Source organism: Corvus brachyrhynchos, unplaced genomic scaffold, assembly GCF_000691975.1.
Source record: "Corvus brachyrhynchos isolate BGI_N302 unplaced genomic scaffold, ASM69197v1 scaffold4, whole genome shotgun sequence".
Taxonomy (NCBI): domain Eukaryota; kingdom Metazoa; phylum Chordata; class Aves; order Passeriformes; family Corvidae; genus Corvus; species Corvus brachyrhynchos.
In genome coordinates, this window is record NW_008237878.1 from 8,617,203 (window position 1) to 8,632,603 (window position 15,401).

At 47.0% G+C, this 15,401-nt stretch overlaps 1 protein-coding gene across 2 annotated transcripts in view; it reads right to left on the minus strand.

The window, feature by feature from the left end:
- Positions 1-196: 196 nt before the first annotated feature.
- FAM107A (family with sequence similarity 107 member A) overlaps positions 197-15,401 on the minus strand; it is a 27,991-nt gene continuing 12,786 nt past the window's right edge. Inside the window, exons 1-4 of one of the 2 annotated variants that reach the window (XM_008632273.2) lie at positions 15,321-15,394; positions 6,769-6,943; positions 3,519-3,675; positions 197-2,366 (exon numbers count right to left, since the gene is read on the minus strand). In XM_008632273.2, coding sequence (XP_008630495.1) covers positions 2,259-2,366; positions 3,519-3,675; positions 6,769-6,943; positions 15,321-15,384 — 504 coding nt within the window. In that variant the 5' untranslated portion in view covers positions 15,385-15,394 and the 3' untranslated portion in view covers positions 197-2,258. Of the gene's footprint in view, positions 2,367-3,518; positions 3,676-6,768; positions 6,944-15,320; positions 15,395-15,401 lie in introns of those variants that run through there. The other variant, XM_017732589.1, reaches the window with a different exon arrangement.

Genomic DNA, 15,401 nt, shown 5'->3' on the forward strand with positions numbered 1-15,401 from the left:
TCATTGCTGACCTTACTGGATGGCTCCCACCCAAGGACTTGCATAAATGCCCCTGTCCCAGCCTGGGTGAGCTGATAACACTGATTTCATTGGTGCATATGGAGCGACAGATTGCCTCTCCTGGAGTGCATTTCCATCTGTGGCAAAATTACAAATTAATTTGCTGAATTTTTTTGAGCTCTTTGATCAAGGTTACTTAATCTGTGCTATAACTCCTCACAAAACCTCAGCACAGTAATTCTGGCTTGTTACTTACACCGATGTTATCTATGGAGTATCATGCAGGATTCGTTACAGCTATATACAAGCACCCTTAGCAACACCTTTTTATCCTTGGAGAAATTTGGCTTTCTTTTCCCCGTGAAAAAATACTGGATGCTGCTTCTTCCTTATGGTTTTAATCATAACCTGTATAAAAAGCTTCACAGTTGTAAATAACATAATAGATCCTTTCAAATCTTGTTTGACCCATAGTGACAATATGCACTGGATTTCTGAAATAAAATCATGTTTAGAATAAGCATATGAGCAAAGGCCTTAAAAACTACAGCAAAGGCAGTGCCATGAGATGGGGTGCTCAAGGACTGAAGCTGAGTTAAGGGCCTTTATAGTCCAGTCTGTCACAGGAGCTCTATACCTGTATCACTGCTCTTGACCTGTGATGTGGCTCAGATATTTTACTCAAGCTGCCAGGTCAAGCAACAGCCCTCTGAAATGAAACATCCCACTGGACCAGGAGACTAGAGAATGGATTAGTAACTTTTTAATAAATATGTATAAATGCCCAGTTTCCCTTAAGTTACATATAGATCCACTGAAGATGTGAATAGTAAATGTTGATTAACCAGGTATTACCTGCCCAGCTGAGGAGGTCCACTGAGGCTGTTCAAGAGCCAGTGTCCAAAGGCAGTTGGTGAGTTATGCTGTTCAGGCTTTTTATCAGGGTTGATGTGAGAAGCAAGAAGCTGAGATATTCCTGAAAACACACTTCTAGTTCTGGATGTGGATATCCCAGGGCATGGGTGCCCCCTGAATGTGACAGGCTCTGTCCATACATGGTGCAAATGCACCATCCACCTCAGCTTGGCTATACCAGCAGCAAGAAGAGTTTTAGCTTTGCAATGTGGCAACTGCAATGAGGCAGATCTGACCTCTGGAAAAGGGGATGAGAAGCAGTGACAAGTAGTTTTGCATTAGGACCTACATGCCCTGTAACCCCTGGTGCCTACAGGCACCAGCTGCGTGCAGGGTGGTTAACAGGACAGCCTGGCAGTGGTGGGACATGACCACATCACCCCCTCTCCATCACAGGACATTTCTTGTGGGTCCCTATGATAGGACATGTCCAGCTCCTGGGCAAGGGGATGAAGCTCAGTAGTGCAGGGCCAAGAAGCAGTTTGTCTGTCTGCTGCATCCACAGGGATCTGCTGCCTGGTCACTGCATGCTTCCATGGACACCCATGCTGGGAACACGCAGCCTTTGCTTTCTGCACAGAGCGTTTGCCTTCCACTTGGGGTATTGATCGAACAGCCCAATGTATTTTCTGCCTGAGCACAGAACTGCCTAAAAAGCCACTTTCAAACGTTGAAAGATGTTGAAAGATGAAAGATAAGTTTAAAGATGCTTATGAAGTATAGCTGCACCTGCCTGTGCTGTACTGGTAAGGGCACACAGAGGTTAGTTTTTCTGATAGTACAGGTGTGCTGCCAAGACACACAGCCTCAGCCAGGCTTGACTGGCACACTGGTGCAAAGCCAGTGACCCTTGGGAAAGCCATTAGGGTCACCTGGGCTGTTCTCAGTAATACACAGGTTGTCCCTTTTACTTACCAGGTTTCTAGGAGGCTCTCCAGAGCTGCAGCTGCCCTCTTGTCCCCTTGTGCCTGGCAAACCTGCCTCCAGGAAGAAGCAGGAGTCCTCCAAACTGTTCCTACACAGACTTCCCTGTCTTAAATATTTTTTGTGTCTCTAGAGTTAACCAAGAGTTAGCTGGTGATTAGTGTGCACCCACAATCTGGGGGGAAAATTACACCATTCTCTCTGCATCCACTTGTGTGAGTACTTTGGTGAATACTGCACTTTTTCCACAGTGATTCCCTCCTGGTCTGGGAAAACCTTTTCTGTGCCTTCTACTGGAGCAAGTGTTAATAACCGCAAGTAGCCCCGGTGGCATGGCTGGGAATGTCCACCATGTACAGAGATTTCAGTGAGGGTGGTGGCGCTGGCCTTGGTAGGATCCTGATGGGTTTTGGCAGAAGCTATGCTGCTTTCTCGTCTCCTGTCACGGTTGATGTTCTTCTCAGGTTTTCCTTGACTTTAATGAATTCTGGTGCATGGTCTTCCTGCTTCTCCTGCTCTTTCTCCAGCTGTAAGAAAGATTTCATTGTGCACATGAAAGGACAAAAGGGCATCAGCTATGTTAAAACAGGAGGCTTCATTATTGCTGGGTCCAGTTATTATTGAAAGCTGAATGAGTGTGTAGTGCACATGTGGTGGCTCTCTTTTGACAAGCCATCACATCAGACCTATGTTCACCCTTAGTCTCTCCTTCTGTCCTGTTCAAACATTAATTTTTTCTTTCCTCCAGGGAGGAACATCTCCATCAAAAAAGCGGGGTAGGGCTTCACTTCAGACCTGGTATGGGAGAGGGAGGAAAAGGTTTGAATCCTTCCCAGCAAAGGAGGCCTGTGAGCCTGGGAAAGCTCTCACCATTAGGTATTGTCTAAAGTGAGGAATGTAACTGTACTGCCTTACTTCTATATGTGAAGTCTTTATGGATCTTCCATAAACCACCTTGTTTCATATTCCTTGTTCTCTGAGAGTTTCAGGCTTTGATTTTCAAGTGATCTCAGCTTGATGGACATTGTTGTTGTGTTGTTAATTAAAAAAACTGGTTTCATCCATTTGCAGTGCAAATACGGGCAAGTAGGAGAGGCAATGACTTCATTCTCAGTGGTAATTAGCCTGCTCACTGCTTGCACTGGTTTGGGTAAGAGGGCAGGCACAGACCACCTAGGGTATGGCTGTGCTGCTGTCAAGTGCACAGTGAATATCGCTTTCCCCAGGCAGAATTTTGGCCAGGGTACAGGAAATGTTCCCCAAAGCAGTTTGGGTGAGATTGCAGCAATGTTTCTTCCAGCACTTCTGCAGCCTCTCACCCTACACTGCAGGATCCTGAGCCCTCCTGTGGTGGGTGCTGCAACAGCCCCCATGAAGTTTAGGGTTCTTTGAACTGGGAAAAAAATGCCCCACAGACACTGTGTGGGACCCAGAGGAGACCCAGGGCAGTGGTGTGTAGTGGGAGTCCTGGGCGAAGTGGTACAAACATGGTGGATCCCACTGTGAGGATGAGAGTGCTGCAGCTGTGTGGGGCAGCAGGGGAGGATGTATTTTGGCTCCTGTTTTATGGAGGGGTAGCAGTGCTATACCTTGGGTTGAGCCTCAGCCTGCCCGTCTCCCCTCTGCCATATGTCGGGGTGGTTAGGATAACCCAAGGGTGGCTGAAAGCTCAGTTCTACCTGATCCAGCCTCTGGTGCCTCTTTAATAGCTCTTTTTCAAAAGGAGACTGCAATTTCTTTGCCTCTTCCTCTTCCTTCTTCTGTTTGATGAGCAGGTCTCGCCGTCGGTGCTCAAGCACTCGCTGCAGCTCTGGCTTGCTCTCCACGCCCAAACCTCTGTGGATAAAAAGCAGATAAATGAGGGCCAGAGCATCTATACCTGAGGTATAACCACTGCCAGCCTGGCAACCCCAAAAATTGTCTTGGTCCTAAATGAAAACACGGGAGAGCTGATCCACGAACCAGCCCTGACCCACAAATCCATCCACAAGGTTTGAGGGTATTTGATGGTGCCTCGGGCTGCCTGCTAGGGGTGGCCTGCTGTTCGTGTATGGCACGTGTGGTGCTGGAAGTTCTGCTGATCCCATTGCACTGGGGTACCACAGCTTTCTGTGTCGGCTGTGAAAACGAGACCTTCCGTAGGCTCCTGCTGTTACTGGTTTTAACGGTGTCAGGTGTAGATTCAGCGGCGTCGATAACATGTGCAATAATGACGATTTTTTTCCCACCAGCAGGGGTAGTCATTGGGCTGCAGTAATTGTCCTGGCAGCTCCTTCCCTCCCCGCGCATCCCATCTGAAGCTTTGAAGCTTTGCTTCATCTGAAGCTTTGCTTCGGAGCTGAGGGCAGACGACGCCCCTGCTGATATGGATAGTTTGGATCAAGAGGCTGAAATGAACTGTCCTTTTCTCCTGGAAGCTGGAGGGCTTGCTGATGGCACAGGTGCCTGACTCCCCTGTGGCCACCTGATGCATCTCAACCCCTGTTCTGGGAGGGGTGGGATCACAGGAAAGGAGACACAGCAGGGCCATGAAGGCAAGGCATAAATGTGTGGTAAAAAGGTGGAAGGCATTCCCTGAACAAATTTCAGAAACTTCACACTGTGGATATTGCCATACCTGAAATAGTTATGAGAGTAGTTTTGGGTGGTGTTTGGTGTTCCTGTGGGCACAGGTCTGTGTTGAGAGAGGAGGGGACCTTCCCATGCCTGTGCTAAGGGCTTGCCCAGGGTGCAGGGGGTTGCGGAGTGCTGTTAACGTAAAGTTCCTCCTCAGCACCAGGAAGTATCTGTTGACCAAAGGCTGGTTGGTTTTGGCCAAGGTTATTTGAAAGTAGAGGTATCAAACCCTATGGGCTATGGATTTCTTGGCAGGGTGGCAGGTGCTGAGGTGGTAACTCACATCACGAGAAGCTGAACTGGCAGGGAGGAGAGAGGAACCATCCTCTCCAGATACAGCAAACCTCTGCACTGTCACAGCTTGCCTGGGGCCCAGTGCTTGCACCCTTCCAGTACCACTTTTAATGATAATTCCCATTGTAATTTCTTTTTTTATGACAGGACAAAGTTCACAGCAACATTAGTGAAGGCAGCCATAGCCTTGGCCCCAGAGCTTTCATGGTGGTTTTTGAAGGCAGGAATAACTTGGATGCTGCAAAATTACTTTTCCCAAGGCTTGAGAGAAGGAAAACCTGCCTTGGCTTCCTGGAGACACAACTTGCAATGTTGCCTGCAGATTTGTTGCTATTCTTTGATTTAATCAGCCTGTGTTGTTAGTGCCCAGAGGTGTTGACTAAGATAAGGATTTTGTTACACGAGCTGCTGATTTGAGTTACTTCTCCCTGCTGCTTGAGGGGGAAAAACCAACCAAAGCAGAAACAGGAGCAAGTCATAATTCCTTCTCTCTCCCCTTCTCCCGTCTCTCCCTCTATGGTAACATTTAGCAGGAAGCAAAACTGGTGGATTTGAGAGTGATGAGAAACCAGCAACAATGGATTACTTTTTGCAGTAGGGTTTGTTTCACATATTTGCTGAAAAATACTTGGGAGGTCAGAGCCAGAGCAGGGAGAAACTGATGCTTGAGAGGGACCACATGGTAGGTGGTGCAGGATGGCTGTGGTGGAGCTGCTTCCTGCCAGTACCTGGTGGCACACGTGGATGGGACACGGGGGCAGGCCCTGAACTGGAACACAAAGAGATGATGTGCTTTGTGTTTGCCAGTATGAAGTGCATCTCTGATGCCACAGGGTCTGCACCTCCTTCACTGCCACTCTTCTCTGCTGCTTCCATTACAGGGATTTCTTGTTCCTTTGTTTCATCATGGTTAGACAGGAATAATGTTCTGCGAGATCAAAGCCAGTGCTGGTGGGTGACCCTTTAAACTGAGCAGTATCACTAGGGAGGAGATGGTCACTCTCAAGCCAGGAACTTTTAAAAATATCTGGCTGGTATAGTGACATCTGCCTTGCTGCCAAAGAAAGGTCCCTGTAATTCTTCTGATTCTGGGAAAATCGAATCAAACCCAAGCCCAGCCAGTGCCAGTATTGATTAATGCACCCTGCTGGCAGGCTTGATTGTTCACTGAATTAATATACGTGTCTGGTTCTTGTGATGACTGCAGTCCTTTAGAACAGAGGCTGTGCTCCTTTTAATTAGGCAGCCAAAGAGCTATTGTGTCAGGGTATTTCAGGGTGTTCAGAAAATGTCAATATAAAGCCAGCAGATTTCTTGCTGTGAATAAAAGCCTCTGAGCAGAATATGATTTTATTGCACTGATGTTCAGACAGCTGCCGCAAAAGAATTATACAGTTGTAGCTTCTTGATCATTGGTATGATTTTCCTGATGTTGTTAAAAAAAGAGTTAAATTGGGGTGATAGGGTAGGAAGTCAGGAATATGAATTCTAGCCTGTCTTTACCCATTTGATATTTAGGGAGTTGGTGAGTGGCCTTCTTGTACAGATGATCTCACCTCAGTGCTACCTCAGCTTTCAATGGCTGCATCCAGCCTGCACCTCTTCTTGCCTCTGGGTTGACCTCCAAGTGCCCAGGAATGCTGTACATTGCTGGGGACTTGGCACATCAGTGATGGAGATAAAAAAACCAGAAAACCTCCAAGGGACACCAAAAAGGGGCTGTGGGGATGCCTTGCATCTCCCAGTACTTGTGACTCTAAAAAGTGCCAGCCAATGCTTCAGGATGGCAGAGCAGGGGCTTTTTGTTCTGCTTTTCTTTTAAAAGAAATGGTCACATCAGAGAAAAGAGGAAAGGATACAGCAAAAGAGGACAGGATACTGTGTTTGTTTGCAAGTGAGGGGATTTATCGTGCCCTTCCAGCTTGCAGTCTGTCACTGGCACCTGTGCCTCAGCTCCTGAGCTCTGACAGCTCAGCACCTCTTGGACTGCTCCAGTGGCAGACTGTGACCTCCTCTTACCTTTTGTGGTTCATCAGCAGCTCCCTATGCAGCTCTTGATGGCTCTTCGAGGCTTTTACAGGATTTAGGAGCTTTTTAGGTTTGATGAGGTCTGGGTTTCCATCTATGTAGTCTGGGTGAGTCAGGATATTCCCACCATCTGGTTGCTCCCGCTGTATTTCCGTGTACATCGATGCTGGAAGAAAAAATGAGGTGTTTGCATGAGAAGTCTCACTCTGCTTGGTGTGAGAACCCTGGGCAAGACAGAGGAGAAGATCTGGTGCTTTTCCTGGCTGCTCGACACCCATGTCAGTGTCTGAGTGCACATGCCTTCAAGTGCTGCTGTGGGTTTCTTAGAGGTTTTTAAAAATACTCCCTTTGCGTTGATGAGACACATATTAATTAGATCACTTAAATTACTTGCCAGCCACTCGCTTCAGTGGCTGCAGAATTTAGTGCCAAGGATTAATTAATGTAAGACAGGTCTAACTAAAACTGGAAGCAGCCATGGATGGGGACTGTGTTGAGCTGCTGCTTTGGGCATTCTGGATGAGGCTGTTGGTCACATAACACAAGAAGATACTGTGGGATTTAAGGGGCTTCTGAAACACTGGCCTGAGGAAGTCCTGTTGTATCTGAAACCTCTTGTCAAGGAAAGATTTTGCTGATATCCTGCTGACCTATTCATCAGGATTGAGTCCAGTGCCAAGAAAAGCATCTTTCGCCCATGCAGTCTGTGATCATGCTGCAATAATTTGTATGTTCTGGATGTAAGAAAAAGACCCCACTGTTTTGGAAGGGATGGCAGCTTGGATTTCAGGCAAACCACAGGGCATGTTCACTGTTGATGTTTTCCAAGTCCTTTACATTTTCTCTTTACAAAAAACTCCTGTACAAAGTGAGTGCAAAGCACAAGGTGTAAGACAAACTACATGTGGTGGGCTGCATCTTTAAATGAGGAGCACAGTAGGTCTACCTCCAATTATTCACTGTATGGTCTAATCAGGGGCTCAGAAAGAGCAATTTATTCCTGACTATTCACTTGAACAATTTGGAAGTTTACCAGTAAGAACAAAAAAAATCCCAGGAAAAGGGTGTAGGCAGCTTCACGTCTTTAAATGTCTCATTATTACAGTATTTTTTGAGGCCTAGTGTGAAGTTATATGGGTTGATGGAGCTGGAAGAAAAACAGTTGTTCAGTAATGTTGCCTCTTTCTCTTATTTCAATCTCATGTATAAAAGGAGTAAAACCTTTTAAAAAGAGAAATCAATAAAAAAGCCAAGAGAAAGCAGGCTAGGTCATTCTTTCATAGTCAGTAAGCACTTAAAAATGTGAAGTGGATTGCAATCAAACAGAATTGTGTAAGGAATAATACTGCTGAAGAAAAGATTCAATATCAAACAACTTCTCATTGAATGTTAATGTGGCCAGTGCCCTACTGGTTTGGGAACAAAGGAAAACAAATCAGAGCCCATTACAGGAGTGTAATTGGGGTGAATAGTTCGGTACATATTTAAAGGGCACTTGGAAGTTGGAACCAGTGATGTTTTGTATCACATTATTTTCCTCTAGGATCACACATCACTGCTGGCAGAAGGGAAGGTGGTGTGGCTTGATGTTTGGTGTCAAGTGCCAGGCTGACTCAAACCCTTGTGGGGCTGGACTCCCCAGGCTGAAAACTGGGAGCTCAGCCTTGCCTTCCAGAGAGATGCAGGGACTGAAGAACAGCCAAAGGTTAAGGCAGTGCAATTTCATGGCTAATTTTTGTTAGATGAAAGCCAGGTTTTGAACAATGAGAAAACATATCAGATTTTCACTGGGGTAAAATTGCTTCTTTTTTTTCTTGTACTTTTTTTTTTTTTCACAGAAGAGGCAGAGAAAAGACAAGGAAGGAAGGAAGGAAGGTACAAAGGCAAAGGTTTGTTATGGCATGAATGAAATGGTTGAACTTCTATTTCAAATGGCAAAGCTATACCTTCATTTTTCAAACAAAAAAGGTTCTCCATGGAGTAACTTCAATAAAATGCCAGGTTATTTTAATGGAAACACTGTTTTTGGAAGCTGTGTTAATAGACTAGACTCAGTGTCACCGTGTCATCCCACTGCCCTTTCCTGCTGTTCCTGTTTAGTCCAGAGCTGCCTTCAGTGACACAGATGCCCACACTTGGTTATGTGTTGGTACCAAATCCTAATGCATGTCAGGAGAAGGGCTGGGATATGTCCATCTTGGATTTGTCTATCTTAAATCCACCTGATGTGCTCTGCTGGGGGATAATGCAGTGAGTAGCAAGTGTGGAAGGATTATGCAGCCAACCAAGCCTGAAGGACCAACCTGAGTGTGTAAATGGCTGAAACTCAAGTGACTTTGATATTTTTCTCTGGACCAATTAGCTCTTAGGTCCTGCTGCTAAGCTGTGCTGGCTTTTGGGGCACTGGTGCAGCACTGTTATTTATTAAATACTGTTCTCCCCTGCCTCCACGATGTATGGTTTTTCCTTTTGCAACTCGGGAGTGGGAGTCCCTTCTTCACTACTCCAAGACCCAGATCCTTGGAGATTTGCTTGGGCAGGCTTTCCCCACATCCACATAGGTTTAACACCCAGCAATGTACACCCCATGGAGTGGTGTCATCCAGGCCGTCAGTCGGGGCTTGTGGTGTTTCCCCAGACACCCAGGATGATCAGGGAAGGGCCCCCCTTCTCTCTTATGTGCCATGTTGAGGGAGCACTGTGGTGAGCCTGGAGGTTTTGGATGGGCTAATGTGGCTATTTCCAGACTGCAGCAATTTAACTTTGCATGACCGAGACTTGCAAAGAAGCAGCAATTTATCAACCTATTTACTGAAGGCAGATGGGGAACTTTTCCCTTAAACTAGTACAAATTAAGAAAAAAACTGAGAAGGAAGGAGTGGGAGGAACTGAAATGGACGGGAAGCTTTTCTGGCCCAGTTCTGTTAAACCAGCATTTGAAAGTCCTCATGAGGAGTGCAATTTGCCTCAGTAAACTGCAGGTACCTCTGTGCTTGGTTTTCATTGCACTAGGTGTGCCTAGGGGTGTGCAGACACCCACCTCGAGGCTTCCCCGGGTGTCTGTACTGCTGGCCCGGGGACAAAGTCAAAGCCCTGACTGGGACTGGAAGGAGTCTTGAACCTCTCTACAAGAAAAGCACTTTAAACCTTCAGAAGCCCTCAGCCTGGAACAGTTCAAGGAATGTCTTCATTTGCACTGAACAGAAAAAGAAAAATGAGAGTATAAAAATACCGGTGTGTCTGGAACACAGCTTGGGGTTATGCTGGGGGTAAGGACGGGGCATCCTTTCTCCGGCAGGTTGGCAAATAGGACCTGGTACAAAATGTTTGTCGGGGATTAGATCTATCATCTCTGATGTAATGCATGTCTGTGTAAGGGAGACACTGTGCTATCACGCTGCTTTTTGTCATTATTTATGGTGCTGGAGGTGTATATCAAGCCAGGTCTCTGCAGTGGATTTACAGCAGGATGTCTGTTTTTGCATTATTCAGCCATAGATCAATGAACAAGGCTCTGCTCTGGCACCTCCCTGGCCACCATCATAAATCAGCAAAAGGTGTTGGACATTTTTATTTTGTTCTTGGCAAGACATAAACAAAAAAATACATGTGGATGTTAATACCCTCTGCTGTATTGAGGAAGACAGTGTGACCTTTTAAATAGGTCTGCTCTGGAGTGTTGCTTATAAAAAGTAACTCTGCTTCAACACACTCAGGCTTCTGCTTGCTTCTAGGTATTTTCCCTTTCCTCATTTCTAGAAGCTTGAGGCTTTCTAGAGAAGGTATGTTTCCAGCTGCTTTTCTGTTAGTAAAAAGCAAGACTGCCAGGATGAGGATGCCAGGGACATGGCAGGTATTTGGATGTCACACATGGATTTATCTCCTCTCTCAACTGTACTGTGAAATGAGCCTCCAGTCTCTACTAGTTTTCTAGGAGACCACACAGGGAATTTTCAGCATCTTTGAGGTGGCCCAGAGACCAGCCACTCTCCTGCCCCAGGGTGTGGGACTGACTGGAGGACAAAAAAGACATTTTAATATCTTGGCCTACAGCAAAGCCCAAATTCCTGCTCAGACCACCTGGAAATACTTATAAATCCTCCAGTTCCTGGGAGCATTGCAATAAAATTATCACTCTGCTATCCTGGGACAAATTGTTTCCACTTCTGATTATGCTCAGCTGCAATCTTTTTGGGAAACAGGATATCAGGCAGCTTTGGTGCAGCACTAAATGTTTTTGAAAGCATGAATGCTGCAAATATATATTAAATATGCTCTACTAGGAGTGTAAAACAGGCTGTGCTGCTTGGGGTGCCGAGTGGCTTTTGTGCAGTCCCCCAGAAGAAGGAGGAACCTTTTAGCCTGCTCCTGGAAAGGAGGAGGAAGAGGAGGAGGGAGAGGAGGTGAAGGACTGGCTCATGCCCAAGGACATTAGGGTTTGGGCACGGCTGGAGCTGGGCTATGCTTCCTTTGGCTGCTGGTGCTTTTTGGTTTTCCCTCACAAGGAGGAGATGCCCTTTACAGAGTATTTATTTAGGATTAACTTGTCTCCTGGTGGTAGATTGCCCTGTGAGCCCCTCTGCGTCAGGACTGTGCACTGCTGCAGGCAGCCTGTGCTACCGTCCTGTCGGGATGGAAATAATCCCCAGGAATGTTAAAGGGATTAACAGTCCTGGAAAGGGCATGTAACCTGAGGGATGCAGCTCTGCTTACTGCTGCCTACATGGCTACAGCTGTTCTTTACAAGGGGAAAAACTAAACAGGTTGGAAATGAAGTTAATCCATAGCTGTTGGGTTTAAAAAGCTGTAGAGTGGAAGTCTGGGGTCCTGCCCAGCACCTGTCAACTTGCACCTGCACAGGAGAATGGAGGGTGCAGCAGGACAGCAGCTGCTTTTTACAGGTTTTATGTGAAATGCCCGACTTGTGTTTTGCCAAGGTCTCCTTGACATCCTGCCTGCTCTAACATCTCGTTTTAACCCTGCACGTCCCTCAGCCCTTTTCCATGCCACCTGCATCCTTAAACTGCAAAGCTGTCAATGCTGCCTTCTGCAGCACAGGTCAGTGCTCAACTTTAGCTGAAATATAGAAAGCAAATGTAGTTCACAGTGCTTTATTTCTGCTGTCTGTGTCATTTGAGAACTGATTTTCTAACTAGAGCATCTCAGAAGAGTTTTGTCAATAGGGCCAGATGATGACCAAACTGCTTTTTAAAATAATATTGTATTGGCATCCATTTCTGGGCAGGTAACGGGCTTTTGTGAAATGCCACCCATGTAAAAACAGTCAGAAGGCATTATTTTGGGAATGGGATCTATACTCAGAGGACATTGCTGTCTGTAATCCTGTGAGACCCTGTTACTTGGTAGAAGGGGTAAGACTGGGCAAAAACCTCAGGATATCCAGGGTCAGAGGCCTGGATCTGGGTTTGTAAAACCACTGACCCAAAAGACCACTTCCTGAGCAGAAATGATCACTTAAAACTCTGGTTACAGGGAAGAACCTCTGGTTTTCTGGATGCCTGGGATTTATTCATGAATGCGTCTTTTTTAAAGAACCAGGAGATCAATGAAGGGCTGCTGACAGCAGCTGGTCATACACGTCCTGCAAGTCAGGCAGCTGCAAAACCAAAACAATAGTGTAGGCCAGCAGAGCGAGTTTAAAACTATTTATACAAGTAAGCTCAGCCTGGGAGGCAATGCGAGTTTCTGACACTTTTAACTGCAATTATGGGGGAAACCATCCCTCTTCTGGGCTACAGACCCCAATAACATCCGGTCCCTGGGGAGCCCTCCTTTCTTCAGGGTGGGAGGACTGTACCTCACACCCCTCTTGGGAAGGCTGAGAGGAGCAGGGCCTGTCCTCACTTCTTGAAAGAGTTTGCACATGCAGGTGGAGGTGTGTGGGCTCTTTAAAACACTTTTAATGCAATTATGGGGGGAAACCATCCCTCTTCTGGGCTACAGACCCCAATAACATCCGGTCCCTGGGGAGCCCTCCTTTCTTCAGGGTGGGAGGACTGTACCTCACACCCCTCTTGGGAAGGCTGAGAGGAGCAGGGCCTGTCCTCACTTCTTGAAAGAGTTTGCACATGCAGGTGGAGGTGTGTGGGCTCTTTAAACTGGCCTCTTACTTTTAAGCACTTGCATGCTTCTCCCTGTTAACCAGAAATTAATTTTTTTTTCATTTTAGAGCATGAACTCTTTGTCAATGCATTTCCAGTGTCTGAAGTGGAGCTGGCGTTTGGCTCTACAGCTTTTCTTGTGAGAGAGTAATGGCAGAAAAGGTCACGCTGTGTATTAAGTCCTACAAAGAATGAAGCTGGAAGTTTGTCTTTGGTTTTGGATTCTTCAATTGATGGCACTTGCCAATTTGCATGATTTTTCTAGTGTTAATTAACTGTATTTTAGAAATACAGAATAGCTGGGGTCAGCAAAATGGGAAAGAATTGCATATCAATCTCTGAAAGCCCCAAAGCTCTGTCTGATGACAGCAGCTTTCAGGTGTGCACCCGCACTGCAGAGGATCAGCTGCCAGGAGGACAAGAGGTTTGACCTCAAAGTCAGGCACTTGCTTTAGGAAGCCTCTTTCTGCACGGTTGGTGGGTTCAGGGCAGAGGGAGGCACCCAGGTGTCAACTTCAGTGAGTCAGATGTGGGTGCTGCTGGATGGGGAGGCTCGCAGTGCCTGGATGCCCTTTGGTGGGCGAGTCCCCACAGCTGAGCCCACAAAATGTGCCTTATCACCCCAGAAATCCGTGTGTTGCTGTTACAACAACCTGGAACAAAATACCTGTAATTCACATTAGCCTAATGACTGCTGTGGCTTACTGCCCTGGTGATGGATGATGATGATGTTAATAATGATAATAATAATGATAATAATAATAATAATAATAATAATAATAATAATAATGTGAGCCCAAAGATTGGCAGATGCTAAACATTACCCTCCCTGGGTGAGATGGCACCAGCTCCCATCCTCACTGTGATTTTCCTCTCCTCTGGTTCCAGCTGTGACAGCAGCTCGGGAGCACTTCATACCGATGGACCTGGCATGCTCCCCCATGCTTGTCACCAGGCGACCGTACCTCTGATAAATGATATGTGTGCTCTGGGAAGGAGTCAAAGAGCCTTTGTCTGCTTTTAATCTATAGTTTTAAATAATTAAGCAAGGCTAATTCTGGTATTTATAATGCAATAGGGTGAGTGTAACTTGATGTGGCTGCTGTGGAAAGCAGTTCCCGGCTATCAAGTGGCTGCCTCAGGGCAGCAGGCGCTCACACCCCAGGTCCCCTCCCCTTCACTCAGCCCTGACGGTCGGAAATAAACCGCACGGGGTCATAAGGTCAGAAAGGCAGAGAAAACCCTAATGGAAATGTAAAACCGGGCTGGGGGACACATCCCTGCAGCTCCCAGCACTGCTGCCACGTGTCACCGCTGTTCCTACCTCTGTGTCCCTGCTGAGCACATGCTGGCGATGGGGCTGCTCACCTGTACAGCCAGTGCTCCCCTCCAGTACAGCCAGTGTTCTCTCACTAGTATAGCCAGTCTCCCTAGTTTGTCCAGTGTCTCCAGTCCTGCTTACCCTTCCTGAGTCCTGTGCCAGCACCGCAGCCCCCAGGGCTGGGTCCCCCATTTGCACCAGCACTGCACCCGCCTAAGGGAGCACAGAGCAGGTGCCGGACTCAGCCTGGGCTGCTCATGTGTCACCACCTGCCATCACCCCAAAGGTAAAGGACTCTGGATGTCACCATGGTCACCCGCTGAACTTTGCGTTCATGCACGTGGATTTAGAAGAGAAAAATCCCACCAGGTTTGAGGCTTGCTGAGCTGTCTGGGATGTAGAAGTTACCAGTTGGAAATGCTTGTACCGTCAGGCAGCAGCAAGTGCCTCTCTGCTGGCAGGCAGGACTGGGTGTGCTGGTTAATCATTTCATTTAATTACCTTGGACTGTGATAAGCAAGGATAGCAAGGCTGGGATCTTAGTCTGTTAGCAATCACCAAGACATCCCATGCCTTTTACAAGCAGCATGTGGAGCACTGGTTTAGTTTTGTTAGACAGTGGCAGATGCCTAGCAGTCCTTCTTGACAGTCATAAACTTAGTTTTAATATCTCACCAAATATTTGCTCTGCGCATTTGCCTGCCAATGACAGCGATGCACATCAATCAGTAATGAATGCTTAATGTTAGTTCAAAGGTATTTTGCTAAATACAGAAAATATCCGCCCATGTTGATTTGTAGGGACTGCATTAGCCCCCTATCCAGCCCAGTGCCTCTCCAAGAAGAAGGTTTGAATTGCAGGATGGGTATTCTAAGGGAATTTCTTGTGGGATATGGAAAGGCAGAAGCAGAAGGGCAGCTTCTCAACCAGTTACTGAAGCATTAAAGTACCATGATATCTCAAAAAAATTAAAACCGGGTCCCAAGTCACCTGTATATGCAGTGCAGCGCAATGCCACGGGATCAGCAGCCCGTCCCCGCAGAAGGGAGCACCAGAGAAGCGCGGATCCCCCGGGGCAGTCTGGGGGCCCTGGGCTTACCTGATTTCCGCAGCGAGGCCCTGGGAAGCCCGGGGGGCAGGTGCTGCCCTGTGCCCCACGACATGGGGCTCTGGGGGCTGT